The sequence below is a fragment of the Pseudophryne corroboree genome, chromosome 6 (genome assembly GCF_028390025.1).
Source record: "Pseudophryne corroboree isolate aPseCor3 chromosome 6, aPseCor3.hap2, whole genome shotgun sequence".
Taxonomy (NCBI): Eukaryota; Metazoa; Chordata; class Amphibia; order Anura; family Myobatrachidae; genus Pseudophryne; species Pseudophryne corroboree.
Genome location: NC_086449.1, coordinates 414735891 through 414751485, shown reverse-complemented (window position 1 = coordinate 414751485; position 15595 = coordinate 414735891). Strand labels below are relative to the sequence as shown.

Below are 15595 nucleotides of genomic sequence, written 5' to 3'. Positions count from 1 at the left end.
ATGCTATTTCAGGAAAGTCACTAGACAAACTGACTCCCAATACAAAGCTTGCATGTATAATAACAGTTGATGATATAATGCAAGATGTGGCAAGTTTCTGCATTGGTACAAGAATACCAGTTTTTTTAACAAATACTGTAGTAATGTGTCAAAGCTTCCTCCTTTGGTTGAGAAGACGACACTACATGAATCCTTCTCTCTGGAAAATATTTGATGATTACATATTCATCTTGTGATTATACATATTTACATCAATTTATATTGATGTAACTACCCACTCCAAATTCTACATATTAACTAATTAAGAAATATCTCCATTGAGATTGTGTTTTCGATTCTCCATATACCAACTCCAAACTACAATAATAGTGTATGTAATCTAAATGAAAGGTCAATATGCAAGCATAAGAATTCATCCAAGCCTAATCAGAAACCTTTGCTTGTGTGTCATTGTGCTCATCGGACAGGACATTGACATTTGGGTGTATACAAAATACCTAGACCCTGTATATACATACAATACCAAGTGCTAGACTTTAGTATATCAAATCTCATGGCCAGCAACATGGAATTCAAACCTGTAGTCACTATTCTACCCTATTTAGAGTTACAATTTGCTTTAAATTACTTCTTATATTATTTTTTATTTTTCCTTTCAAATTTTAGAATTAGCTGCTCACACTGACACTGGTGTAGGGTGTGTGTTGGGGAGAATATGAACATATCCCAGATGTTCTGATATTTGTAAGGAAGTGGGGTGGGAAATATAAAAAAAAAATATTAATTACAACATTAAATTCAATGTTTTCCCTAGGCATTAGTTTTATATTTGCTTGGTAAATTCAAGCAAGCATTTTTACAATTTTGTTTGTGAAAATGTAAACACTGTGGATGATATTTCATTTTTTTAACTTCAGAACAACCAATATTGTTACATGCATGCATATTTATTCAAATTCAGTGAAAAAGTAGGCTCTTTTGCAGACCAATCATCTTATTACTGTATATTATCTAACAGAAAATTACCCCTATTTGCTCATTCTAAAATATCGATGTGCAAAACAGAACATATTGAATCAGCTCTGATTGATGATTTATTGGAATTTATTTCACAACTGAAATTATATTAAAATGTCATCTAAACTCTATCTTAACTAATTTTATAGGCAAAAAAATAAGTATGTTATTATATGTTTAAAATAGCATACATTTTTTGTAATTAGTGAAAAATATGTTTCATCTGATACAAAGAATACAATAAGCCAAAATTTAATATTTAAACTTTTTTTTAATTACTGGGCAATTTAAGAAAATGGTTAGAACTTCAGCTAAGAAATACATTTTGTACATATATTTTGTGAAAGAAAAGACTTCCAGTAAAATATCAATAGAACAAATGCATGGCTGAAAAACTTATTTTACAATATATGAAAGTACATTTTTCCATTTGTTGTATGAAAAAAATAAGTTACATAGAAATCACATATTTATAACAATATCAGTACAATTATCACATTTTAATCATATGTTTGTGTCCATTATGCCTGACTAATCCTTCTGTTTGTTCAAATATTACTCAGAAACAGATCATAATAATTTGCATGACATCACTTGCTTTAAAAATATTTAATTATGGGATAAATAACCATATCAATTAAGGCAAATGTGCCGTCCTTTTACACAGTTATTCCATCCCTCATCCTTTTGAAAAAGTAGAACATTTTAACATAGAATGCAATTTGTATGCCATTGTCAGTGTATTGCTTAATACAGTATATGTATTCTAAACATTCACAAATAGAAAGATAAATGGTGATAATATATAACACACAAACTAACAAATGCAATACATCCATATTAAAATTATGGATGTAGTTACATTATAAATCCCAAATAGTAATAAAATATTTACATAATAGTAACTCAGTTGGTATGTTGTTTTTATTGAAGCTTTTGATATACTGTAGGAAACTGTTTTCTATATATATATTGTATTTGTTTTCTTCTTCATTTGTGTAAATTGTTATGTTTACAGTCATAAACTATGCATAAAATAACAGAAGACTTATGGTTCTGATATGTGTCTCGGCATGCGATGATGGTCTGATTTTCCACGTGACTTTCGTTCTTGTGGATTAAGATATTTCCATTTATTTGGAGGCATTTTCAACTTTTTTCTCCTTTTATCTGTACACCATACTTTTTCACAATATTCCTCAACTTTTTGAAAATTACTATATCCAATGAGCTGCAAAAAATCTTTGTACCATGGTTTAGAGGACTGTAGGATACTGGATTGCGCAGGACAGGGCATTTTTTGAACAACTGTTTCTTCTTCTTCCTCTTTGTTAAATATGTCATCCACACGCTCTTCTTCTACAATTTCCAGAGTAATTTTTCTCACTGTATGAACGTAAGTATGCTCAACAGTTTGACAAAAATACATCCCAGCATCTGTTCTATGTAGCTTTAGAAACAGAAGTCCAAAATCTGTCATTATAACTCTTTCGCTTGTTTTCACCTAAGACAACAACACGGTAGCAGAGTATAAGTATACTTACATATCACAAACACACAAGTCTGTATGCATATGGGCACATGCCAGAAAAAAAATTGTGATCGTTTGCTTTGATCTTTTATTTTACAAATCTCAGCTACGTTTAGTCATTAACAAAACAGCATGCTGCCCAATAGCATTTATTTATATTGGTCATTTAATAGCAAGATTTTAATTTCCATAAGAATTGCTCAAATAAACTAAGATGTACTGTAATATTTTATTTCACTGGACTCTGGAGTTTTTCTGGTGACTCAGATTTTATATTGCATTCTTGTAATATTAACAAATCTTAAAAAATATTTAATCTGTGATTAAATACAATATGGCCACAATTTCATTTTCTTTGGCTGCCTCTCTCTTTTGAAATATTGGTTGTAACTGTACAATGTTACTAATATTTTTACAATGAATTAAAAGTAGATGGAAATACCCCCACCAAGAAAAATTGCTTTAGCCACCCAACTCATGTTCCCACCCAACTCAATTAAAAAATTATTTACTGTATAACATGTAGTTTCCTGAATATATAATGTTATGTTTCAGAATATTGCAGTTACAGTATCTCAATAGTATTATAATTTATCACTGACTATACAGTAAGTTCACTTTTCAGGTCACAGTTTAGTGAATTTACATATGTAATCCATTATGAATGTTTGCTCTTCTTAGATTCATATATAGATATAGTAACTGACATTTTCACATATAAGTTACAACATTAAAATAGTCCCTTAGCTATGTCATAAATAGACAAAGTTAGTAAAAGTATGTTTTTTTATATGAAAAATTGCTATTTTCAATTAGGTTGATTAATACATGTAGATCCTCATGCTTTATGGCATATTATTATGCTAGAATTCCAATTTATACAAGATAAAACCATTGGATTCTGATCTTTCCACCTGTAAATAAAGTATGTATTAAACTGAATACATAAAGTACATCATGCACAGAAGCTGAAGTGACAGATACTGTAAGTTCTAAAGGACATGAAGTGACAGATAAGTACTGAAGGACTAATAGTTGAGAATATTAGCTTAATGAATCCACTGTGTATAAGTGATATACCGTATGCACTTTAATCTTTATTTGAGATAACAATATATTACCTCCTCTTTCTTTGCTTCATGTATTCTCTGCACAAACCAAATGACTTTAGACTGCAAAGAGCGGGGCATACATTCCAATAAAGTAGTGTTGTGCTCAACACCATACAGTGTGTATTCCTCAGTCTTTCCCAGGTTTTCACCTAAAAGGACAAAAGAAAATATTTACATGATAATAGTCTGAAAAGCTTTTGTTAAGTACTGCATTTAGGTAAGCTAAAACTTCATTGTATTAATCCATATACAATACTTTAAATGTGCTGTTTTTCTTAAAGAAATGTGTTCATGCTGTTGAATGTTTGTTCAAGCAAAAAACAGGCAAGGAATATTTGTGGAAGAAACTTTGCTGTGACTAGTACATATAAAACTTCATAACATAGAAGATTAACAAACAACATACTGGAAGAAAGGAAACAAACAAACAAACAAACAAACATATCAAGGGGAGTTTACAACAGTGACAATATACTACACAGCACCACCTACTGTCCCTCTAGTGATACTCAAGCAACAAGAGTAAACTCTTATGATACAAACACAGCTTATCAACATCTGAGGCTTAGTTTACTTGACCTACAGTATTTGCTCAACAGTATGTGATGACTTTCTCAATTTAGAGGCTTTTTGCATGACAATCTTGCCATCTGTGTTGCACATCTTTAAACAATCATTTGCTGCATCTTGCCCTTCTCATTTGTACTTAAGTCTAGCAAGCCCATACCATCATTCCTTAGACTTTCATCAAAAGTCACCTTGTCTGTTCTTGACAATAGGATTCTTTGTCCTTTGGAACTTGCATTGTATTCCATAAGAACTTTTCCACTGCTCAGTTTTCTAGCTTATCCATTTTTCTTCATTAATATATATTATAAATTTCCTATCATGCTAATGATCATATGTTTTCTACATTGTTCTAGAGAATAATTTGTTTTACAAGTAAGTAGCTGTCCTTGCTGCTTTAACCCAGTACTTTTCAGATAATCTAGACTATGTTAGAACTCTTCTGATTTTTCAGTTAGTGTTTTGTTCTTCCTTTTAGCAACGCAAATTTTCTTTGGTTTACGAGGAAACGTCTTTTGATAATCTACTGTGTGAATTTTGCTGAAACTTGTTATTTGCAATTGTTGTGTACTGCTGTAATTAGTGGAATGCTTCATCTTTGTAGATCATTGGCTGTATATCAGATATGGATAATGTTAAGGACAAATGACACTCTAACAACAGGCTTATGTTCTACTCAGTTGGGGGAATTCAATTGTTTGAAAAGTCAGTTGGGTGTTTGTTTTTTCCTATCTAACAGACAGGAAAAAACAGACACCCAACTGACTTTTCAAACAATTGAATTCCACCCAGTAACTCAGTTAAACATGAAAATATGGAAAATGTAAGTGAATAGAATTTGAGAGTATGACAATTGTAGCAGTAGGATGAGTGGTTGTATGACACACTGCTTTATATACAGTAAGACACTTTGACCACTGGTTATTATTATTATTCAATTTTATTTATAATGTGCCACAAGTTGTTTGCAACACCATACATATGGCAACAGTACAGGCTACACAGTACATTGCATGACATTACTGTAACCAAGACATAAATAGAGCACAGGTAACAATTAGCACCACAAGTCACAGTACACAATACAGCTGGGAAGCAAGGTGAGTAGGGGAGAAATCAGCAAAGGGTGGAACCTGTCTCCAAAATATATAGAAGGAATAGCAGGAGTAGAGCCACTGAAAAAGAGGAACGGCTGTGAGTGAGAGGAATTCCAGGCTAAATGGCCACTGAGTACTGCAGGTTAAGGTAGTCATTGAAGCATAAAGAAGAGGGCTATGAGAACAGGAGGGAAGTGGACCCTGCCCCTAGGAGCTTACAACTATGGGAGAGGGGAGTCTGACAGGTGACATGAGGGGTGAGCATGATGTTGGGGACCTGAGGGCAAGAGGTAGGTTAAGGTAGATATGACTGAGGTAAAGGGGGGAGGGGGTCAAGTGACCTGCTGACAAGGTTATATAGCGGAAGGGTACACTTTGATGAACATTAAGCATATTATTTATATTATGTTAATTATTTAATCAGGAAAGTAGCATTCTTGGACAGTTGCTTTATGTCTTTATATACATTCACTAAGTGCAGCTGGTTATGTTAGTCAGTTGTTTTATGTATAATGCACTAAGTCTCCACTAAATCTGTACAATTTATATCATTCATATATACATTATGCAAATATAACTTACCATTAATATGTTGCCCTGAACACTGCTGAGCTGCATTGCCATGGCGAACATCCTGCCTTCTAAAACGTCTGTCAAAAGTATATACAGATATCACTGTATCAATATTTTGTATCATTAATAAAGAACTAAGTGTGGAAATACATACTTGTATCTTGTTATTTAATATCTTAAGGGTATTCATTATAATTTTAATGGACTCCTTATAGTTGAATAGTTACATGTTGCATGTCACTATATTAAGGCTTCTTTAAAAACTTGGTGTAAATCACACACACACACACACACACACACACACACACACACACACACACACACACACACACACATATATAGATGCACTGGACTTTGTGAGAGGTGGCAGTATTGAAGCACTCAAACTACATGATTTGAGGCCAACAAAAATCTTTTATCTATCCAGTGGTGTGCAAAACACCTAGTACATGGGTCTGATTTAATTTTATAGACCTACTTCACCAATATCTGACTGTTTTTATAAATAATAGTCAAAGGAATCGTCTCTCTGGTTTCAGTTTATGAGTCCATTAGGTCCAATATTGGTGTAGGCTTTTCTTGTTCTCACTATTATGGATACCGTCTGGAGTTATTAGTCTCAGACTTATGTTGATCTAATACCACTGAAGAAGTCCTAAGGGACGAAACGCGTTGGGTTCTACATCTGATTAAAACCTGATTGGTATATATTTGAATTGGGTACTGTAACTGAGCAAAAACTTGATTGGTGTATATCGAAATCTTTTGATGTTGTATCCATTCTGTATGTTAACAATGTTATTTGAAAATATGAAGTAGAGATAACATTGTATTTTAAGAATAAATTTTAAATTATATTGATTGTCTATAATAAGTTACTAGCGCCCTCAGATTCTGTGTGTATATATATATATATACATATAAAGTTCCAAATGACCCGGCACTCCTCACGCTCCCCAGCGTTTAGCATAAACTGCTCCCGTGCCTTTCCTCCTGGAACTGCGTCCAATGTACAAATACTGGCAATAAGGACGGCACTTGAAGACTTTCAAAAGTGGAAAAACAACGTATGCTGTTTATTACAACGTTTCGGGGTCGCAGCCCCTTCGTCAGGATACATAACAGTGATAAAAACAGTGTTTAAATACCTGTGCAGAGAAGAGGTTCACCACGCCATCTCCGTCCACGCTGCCTGCCGCCCGGGTCCCGGAACTGACGTCACTCCGCCCCCCCGGAAATGACGCAGCCCAGGCCCGTCCGGTCGGCGTGATGCAACGAGGACAGTGGTAACTAGGGAAACCAACAAACATTGCTGTGACCGGCCAATCCGGCCACAGTCTATTGTAAACAATAATAAAATGACATGTGCATGACATCAGATAATCCGTGATACTTCTCCCTTATGATCCATTTAAACTAAAAACAAATATGTCGAATACACAATCAATCCCAACTACTCCACTGCACCAGCTGATTTTTGCAGATAGGTGCTACAATACAAAACCTTGATGTAGGCATACTTAAGGACCTTAATAATGGGAAAACCCTTATCTCTCAATACAACCGCATATTAGTGGTATTCCCTCGGTTTCTTCCTACAATCGCATTCCTGTCAGCATCCAGCTAGACATTTAAATCACTACAGAAAACATTTTAAACTGAGGGCTTCGTTAAGACCCTTAGGAAATTGTGTATTTAACGTAAAGATCCACTTTGCTTCCACCTGTAGAAGCTTTTTAGATCTATCACCCCCACGTATGGAGAAAGGCACTTGGTCAATTATTTTATAGCGTAGTGTCGCCATCCCATGTTTTGCTAGCAAAAAGTGACGCGCCACCGGTTGGTCACTATTGCCAGATTTGATGGCTTCTCGAATGGCATAACGATGCTGTGCCATTCTTGTTTTAAAGGCACACTCCGTTTTGCCTACGTATGCCAATCCACATGGGCACGTAAGCAAATATATGACAAACTTAAAGTCACAAGACAGCGGGTATCTTATATGATATTTCTTCCCTGTATGTGGGTGTTGAAACGTGTCCCCAGCAACCAGGTAGCTGCATGTAGTACAGCCACTACATTTGTGGCACCCATTTTTACGTTTAAGAAAATTTGAATTAGATTGGCCTCTACCTACTTTGGATATATCGGTTTTAACCACATAGTCCCGTATGTTACGGCTTCTAGAATAGCTCGATAATAATTTGGACTGATAAATGTCTCCTAATTCTCTGTCTGACGCTACTATGGGCCACAGCTGTCTAGTCCGTTTAGCTAAATTTTTGCTGCTGGTACTATATCTTGTCACCCAGGGCACCCTCCCCTTTAGTTGTTTCTGTTCATTTTGTTTAAGTAACTGTTGTCGTGTGGTTTTTAGTGCTTTACTCCTAGCTTGTTCCAGGAGATCCAGCGGGTATCCCCTATCTCTAAATTTGGCAACCATCACGTCTAGTTGTCTATCTCTGTCTGCCTCAATGTTGTTAATGCGGCAGACTCGCAACAATTGAGAATACGGCAAACCCCATATAGTGGACTGCGGGTGAAAACTGTCAAACTTCAATAAATTGTTCCTATCTGTGGCCTTGGTGTATAATTTTGTGTTGATGACCCCCTCCTTGATCGAGATACATACATCTAGAAAATTAATTTGATCCTCATTGACCTCTATAGTAAATTTAATGGGACTCTGTGTGGAATTATGCTGTGCAATAATGGACAACAGTTGCAATTTATTGCCTCTCCAAAAGATCAGCACGTCATCAATATAACGCTGATATAGGCACAATTGTGACGCTATTGTTGAGTTTTGAAAGAATAATTCCCTTTCCACCTCCCACATAAATGTGTTGGCGAATGCCGGAGCTACAGCAGATCCCATAGCGCAACCTGTGCGCTGAATGTAAAACTTATTGTCATAAAGGAAATAATTGTGTGTCAATGTGTACTCTACCAGTGTCAAGAAAAACTTAATGTCTGGGCCTAAATACTTCTGATTGTTAGTGATAAGCTGTTCTATTGCTACGATCCCCGCCCCATGGGGGATACTCGTATATAGGCTTCTCACGTCAATCGACGCCAAGACAACATCACGGGGCACTTCACCCATCACCTCGAAGAGTCGTAAAAGAGATGATGTGTCCTTCAGATGTGTGGGCGTGTTTTGTATGCATGGTTGGAGGAAACTATCACAGTAAATCGATAAGGCTTCACACAGGGACCCTCTGGCCGATATTATGGGTCTGCCTGGGGGATTTACCGGATCCTTATGGATCTTTGGAATTACATAAAAGATAGGAACAACTGGGAAATCCACTGTTAGTGCTTTACAAACTGCCATATCAATAACACCATCATCTACTGCTTGTTTTAATAAACCATCCAACTCTCTCTTAAACCTAACAGTGGGATCTTTATCCAACCTGGAATAAGTGTCAGTATCAGACAATAGGCGTAAACATTCATTTTTGTACTTGACTGTGTCAAGAATCACAATCCCCCCTCCCTTATCAGCCTGACGAATGATAATATCCTCCCTTTTACCAAGAGCCTTTAGCGCATCAAATTCTGCTCTGGACATATTGGGATACCTAATGTCTCTAGAGTCCTGTTCCAAAGTCTCTAACATGCGGCTAAAAGTCTTAATTGAGGCATTTGTAGTATAGGGATCAAAAGTAGACTTGTTTAATTTTCTCACCTGAGGTGGGAGTGATGTAATCGCTGTTGCCCCTGTCAACGCCTCGGATTTAGCAAAATATTCCTTCAATTTCAATGTCCTGATGAGTTTGTAGTTCTCCACTTTCCGTTGAAAAGGATCTGCTGATGACGTGGGGATAAATGAAAGTCCCCTACTTAACACCTTACATTCCATTTCAGAAATATGACCTGTGGACAAATAAAAAATTAACTGCGCTTCCCCCTCGGTGGTTTGGTGCTCGCACTTGCTCCTCGCCTGCCGCCTTTTTTGACCCCCTCGCCTCGTTGGGGCACCTCTCTTCCTGCCAGTATCGCCCTGGTCCGTACCCCTAAAGGGATCTCCCTTCTATTTTGTGGGGTGCCATGCGTGTTTTCCTCCGTCTCACTGGCCGATGTGCTTGAATGGTATGGGCGCTGGAACCTGCGTCTGTAAAACGTGGGTTGTGCATTGCGAGGCTGTGTGGCTTGATTGCTCAGCCATGAATAAACTTTATGTTGGTCGTAATCTTGCTGGACTTTTACCCTCTTCTGCTTTTTAAACTTGATGAGGTCTACCTTGTATTGTTCAACCTCCTCTGAGAGCTTGTTTAGCCAATCTGGTATTGGAACCTTCTTCAGATCGTGTTCCGTCTCGAACAGTGCTAATTTGTTCCTGGTTATGTTTAATTCCCGGGTGGATTCTTCAATTACTAATAGTAACAAGTCCATTGAGCATTTATTTAGGACTGCTATCCACCTCTTACAGAAGTTAACATCATAACGACCGATGGTTGGCATATTATGAATGCGAAATCCACGAGGGATTTGTTTGGCTCTATGGTAATCAGAGAGGGTCATGGCGTGATAAAGAAAATCAATTTCTCTCTTGCGTAGTTTCAGGAGCTCTCTATAGGTGTCCTCATTGGAAGTCCCTAGCTCCGTGTCAAAGATGGGTTCCTTACACAGGATGTTTTCTGCCTCCGCTTCAGAAAAACTTAGTGTATCATATGTGTCACATTGCAGGAACAAGGTGGCACCTTCTGCTGCTGTATCACCAGTGCTGGACATGTTGGGCGAACAAATGGTGTGCACTAACCGTGCAGTGTACCACAAATGTGGTTTTTGTGCAAAAAGTGCTTTAAAGTGCTAGTGAAAAAAGAAGAACCTCCTGCGAATGGTTTAAAAGGGTATATGGAGGGTGCCTTGGTCTTACCTAGGGGATCCCTGTAGCCACAGAGCCCCTGGCTTACACAAAGTTCCAAATGACCCGGCACTCCTCACGCTCCCCAGCGTTTAGCATAAACTGCTCCCGTGCCTTTCCTCCTGGAACTGCGTCCAATGTGTGTTGAGGAGGGGGTCATCAACACAAAATTATACACCAAGGCCACAGATAGGAACAATTTAATGAAGTTTGACAGTTTTCACCCGCAGTCCACTATATGGGGTTTGCCGTATTCTCAATTGTTGCGAGTCTGCCGCATTAACAACATTGAGGCAGACAGAGATAGACAACTAGACGTGATGGTTGCCAAATTTAGAGATAGGGGATACCCGCTGGATCTCCTGGAACAAGCTAGGAGTAAAGCACTAAAAACCACACGACAACAGTTACTTAAACAAAATGAACAGAAACAACTAAAGGGGAGGGTGCCCTGGGTGACAAGATATAGTACCAGCAGCAAAAATTTAGCTAAACGGACTAGACAGCTGTGGCCCATAGTAGCGTCAGACAGAGAATTAGGAGACATTTATCAGTCCAAATTATTATCGAGCTATTCTAGAAGCCGTAACATACGGGACTATGTGGTTAAAACCGATATATCCAAAGTAGGTAGAGGCCAATCTAATTCAAATTTTCTTAAACGTAAAAATGGGTGCCACAAATGTAGTGGCTGTACTACATGCAGCTACCTGGTTGCTGGGGACACGTTTCAACACCCACATACAGGGAAGAAATATCATATAAGATACCCGCTGTCTTGTGACTCTAAGTTTGTCATATATTTGCTTACGTGCCCATGTGGATTGGCATACGTAGGCAAAACGGAGTGTGCCTTTAAAACAAGAATGGCACAGCATCGTTATGCCATTCGAGAAGCCATCAAATCTGGCAATAGTGACCAACCGGTGGCGCGTCACTTTTTGCTAGCAAAACATGGGATGGCGACACTACGCTATAAAATAATTGACCAAGTGCCTTTCTCCATACGTGGGGGTGATAGATCTAAAAAGCTTCTACAGGTGGAAGCAAAGTGGATCTTTACGTTAAATACACAATTTCCTAAGGGTCTTAACGAAGCCCTCAGTTTAAAATGTTTTCTGTAGTGATTTAAATGTCTAGCTGGATGCTGACAGGAATGCGATTGTAGGAAGAAACCGAGGGAATACCACTAATATGCGGTTGTATTGAGAGATAAGGGTTTTCCCATTATTAAGGTCCTTAAGTATGCCTACATCAAGGTTTTGTATTGTAGCACCTATCTGCAAAAATCAGCTGGTGCAGTGGAGTAGTTGGGATTGATTGTGTATTCGACATATTTGTTTTTAGTTTAAATGGATCATAAGGGAGAAGTATCACGGATTATCTGATGTCATGCACATGTCACTTTATTATTGTTTACAATAGACTGTGGCCGGATTGGCCGGTCACAGCAATGTTTGTTGGTTTCCCTAGTTACCACTGTCCTCGTTGCATCACGCCGACCGGACGGGCCTGGGTTGCGTCATTTCCGGGGGGGCGGAGTGACGTCAGTTCCGGGACCCGGGCGGCGGGCAGCGTGGACGGAGATGGCGTGGTGAACCTCTTCTCTGCACAGGTATTTAAACACTGTTTTTATCACTGTTATGTATCCTGACGAAGGGGCTGCGACCCCGAAACGTTGTAATAAACAGTATACGTTGTTTTTCCACTTTTGAAAGTCTTCAAGTGCCGTCCTTATTGCCAGTATTTATATATACATATACATATACATATACACACAACTTATCATATCATGTAGACATTTACACTTACTAACCTAGTTGAATTAATGGAAGTTAATCTCTGATCAGTATATGTAGAGTATAGCATATTTACATAATTTACGCCACTAGATATGTCTGTATATAACTGGTGATATATGTCACTGGGCAACAAGCATAATATTGTCTATTGTTGAAAATGGTTCAAAAGATGAAGCTACAGCATTTGCTTATGTGTGTGATTATTTTTATTGTGCCAGTTTTAAATTGTTATTTCTATAACACTACAGTATCTACATAACTGCTATTCTTCTGCACCTACCTTTTGGAGTGTGTTCCATAGGGGAAATACCTAGAGCAGGACATCCCATCCCATGCACAATAGGGATCACGGGCAAGGCAGCAGTCAGCACAAGCTGTACCATACATCTCACAGTGGTGAAGCTTTACTTGAGCAACACTAGATTTAGACCCAATGTACAGTTGCTGCTGTAAAGGCAAAAAATATTTGTATTTAACTAAAGCAATAAACATTTAAGTTTATGTAGTTAAGTCTTTATACAATTTCAACATCAGATGTGCTTAAGGTGATAAATTGTAGTGGTAACTGAACAGATCCCAGCTATCTTTCATATTACATGATTTCTTACTCCCATTGCATATAATACGAAGTTGTGTAAATATATAAAATGATTTTATACCAGAAACTGGGAATAAATGTTTAAATAAGATCACTTTTAAAACCAAATGTGTTTCTCATAGTGAAGTTAATGATGGTGCACTCAGTGTCGGACTGGGGCATGTAGGGCCCACCGGGGGAATGCAGTGGTAGGGGCCTATGTTTAGGGGTGTGGCCAGTCTGCTGAGGGGGTGTGGCCTGCCACCTCATTGGTTTAACTAACCATTAGCGAGTGTAACATCTGGGCCCCTTCATAAATATATACAGTAAATTCAGCTGCTGCATGCATGACAATGTACCAGATTAATAACAGATTAATAACAGCAATGCACTGTAGAAAAATAAGATTTTACTCACCGGTAAATCTATTTCTCGTAGTCCGTAGTGGATGCTGGGACTCCATAAGGACCATGGGGATTAGCGGCTCCGCAGGAGACTGGGCACAACTAAAGAAAGCTTTAGGACTACCTGGTGTGCACTGGCTCCTCCCACTAAGACCCTCCTCCAGACCTCAGTTAGGATACTGTGCCCGGAAGAGCTGACACAATAAGGAAGGATTTTGAATCCCGGGTAAGACTCATACCAGCCACACCAATCACACCGTATAACTCGTGATACTATACCCAGTTAACAGTATGAAATATAACTGAGCCTCTCAACAGATGGCTTAACAATAACCCTTTAGTTAGGCAATAACTATAAACAAGTATTGCAGACAATCCACACTTGGGATGGGCGCCCAGCATCCACTACGGACTACGAGAAATAGATTTACCGGTGAGTAAAATCTTATTTTCTCTGACGTCCTAAGTGGATGCTGGGACTCCGTAAGGACCATGGGGATTATACCAAAGCTCCCAAACGGGCAGGAGAGTGCGGATGACTCTGCAGCACCGAATGAGCAAACTCTAGGTCCTCCTCAGCCAGGGTATCAAACTTGTAGACTCTTACAAAAATGTTTTAACCCGACCAAGTAACAGCTCGGCAAAGTTGTAAAGCCGAGACCCCTCGGGCAGCCGCCCAAGAAGAGCCCACTTTTCTCGTGGAATGGGCTTTTACAGAATTAGGGTGCGGCAGTCCAGCCGCAGAATGTGCAAGTTGAATCGTGCTACAGATTCAGCGAGCAATCGTCTGCTTAGAAGCAGGAGCACCCAGCTTGTTGGGTGCATACAGGAGAAATAGCGAGTCAGTTTTCCTGACTCCAGCTGTCCTGGAAACATATACTTCTCAGGGCCCTGACTACATCCAGTAACTTGGAATCCTCCAAGTCCCAAGTAGCCGCAGGCACCACAATAGGTTGGTTCACATTAAAAAATTATACCACCTTAGGAAGGAATTGGGAACGAGTCCTCAATTCCGCCTTATCCATATAAAATACAGATAAGGGCTTTTGTATGACAAAGCCGCCAATTCTGATACACGCCTGGCCGACGCCAAGGCCCACAGAATGACCACTTTCCACGTGAGGTATTATAGCTCCACGGATTTAAGTGGCTCAACCCAATGCGACTTCAGGAAATCCAACACCACGTTGAGATCCCACGGTGCCACTGGAGGCACAAACGGGGGCTGACTATGCAGCACTCCCTTAACAAAAGTCTGAACTTCAGGCAGTGAAGCCAGTTCAATTTTGGAAGAAAATCGATAGAGCCGAAATCTGGACCTTAATGGAACCCAATTTTAGGCCCATAGTCACCTCTGACTGTAGGAAGTGCAGAAATCGACCTAGCTGAAATTTCTCCTTTGGGGCCTTCCTGGCCTCACAGTACGCAACATATTTCCGCCATATGCGGTGATAATGGTTTGCGTTAACTTCTTTCCTAGCTTCAAATAGTGTAGGGATAACTTCCTCCGGAATTCCCTTTTCCTTCAGGATCCGGCGTTCAACCGCCATGCCGTCAACGCAGCCGCGGTACGTCTTGGAACAGACAGGCCCCCTGCTGCAGCAGGTCCTGTCTGAGCGGCAGAAGCCATGGGTCCTCTGAGATCATTTCTTGGAGTTCTGGTTACCAAGCTCTTCTTGGCCAACCCGGAACAATGAGTATAGTTCTTACTCCTCTCCTTCTTATTATTCTCATTACCCTGGGTAAGAGAGGCAGAGAAGGGAACACATACACCGACTGGTACACCCACAGTGTTACCAGAGCGTCCACAGCTATCGCCTGAGGGTCCTTGGCCTGGTGCAATATCTTTGTAACTTTTAGTTGAGGCGGGACGCCATCATGTCCACCTGTGGCCTTTCCCAACGGTGTACAATCATTTGGAAGACTTCTGGATGAAGTCCCCACTCTCCCGGGTGGAGGTTTCTTAGTTGTCCACTCCGGGAATGAACACTGCTGACAGTGCTAACACATGATTTTCCGCCCATCGTAGAATCCTTGTGGCT

General features: G+C 39.1%; 1 protein-coding gene across 1 annotated transcript in view; it reads right to left on the bottom strand.

Annotated features, from left to right (window-relative positions):
• Positions 1 to 1303: 1303 nt before the first annotated feature.
• The window catches only part of SEMA3E (semaphorin 3E), a 283348-nt gene continuing 269056 nt past the window's right edge, over positions 1304 to 15595 (bottom strand). Inside the window, exons 14-17 of the mRNA XM_063926934.1 lie at positions 12853 to 13019; positions 5907 to 5974; positions 3670 to 3809; positions 1304 to 2521 (exon numbers count right to left, since the gene is read on the bottom strand). Of these exons, the coding sequence (XP_063783004.1) occupies positions 2066 to 2521; positions 3670 to 3809; positions 5907 to 5974; positions 12853 to 13019 (831 nt within the window). The 3' untranslated portion in view covers positions 1304 to 2065. The remainder of the gene's footprint in view (positions 2522 to 3669; positions 3810 to 5906; positions 5975 to 12852; positions 13020 to 15595) is intronic.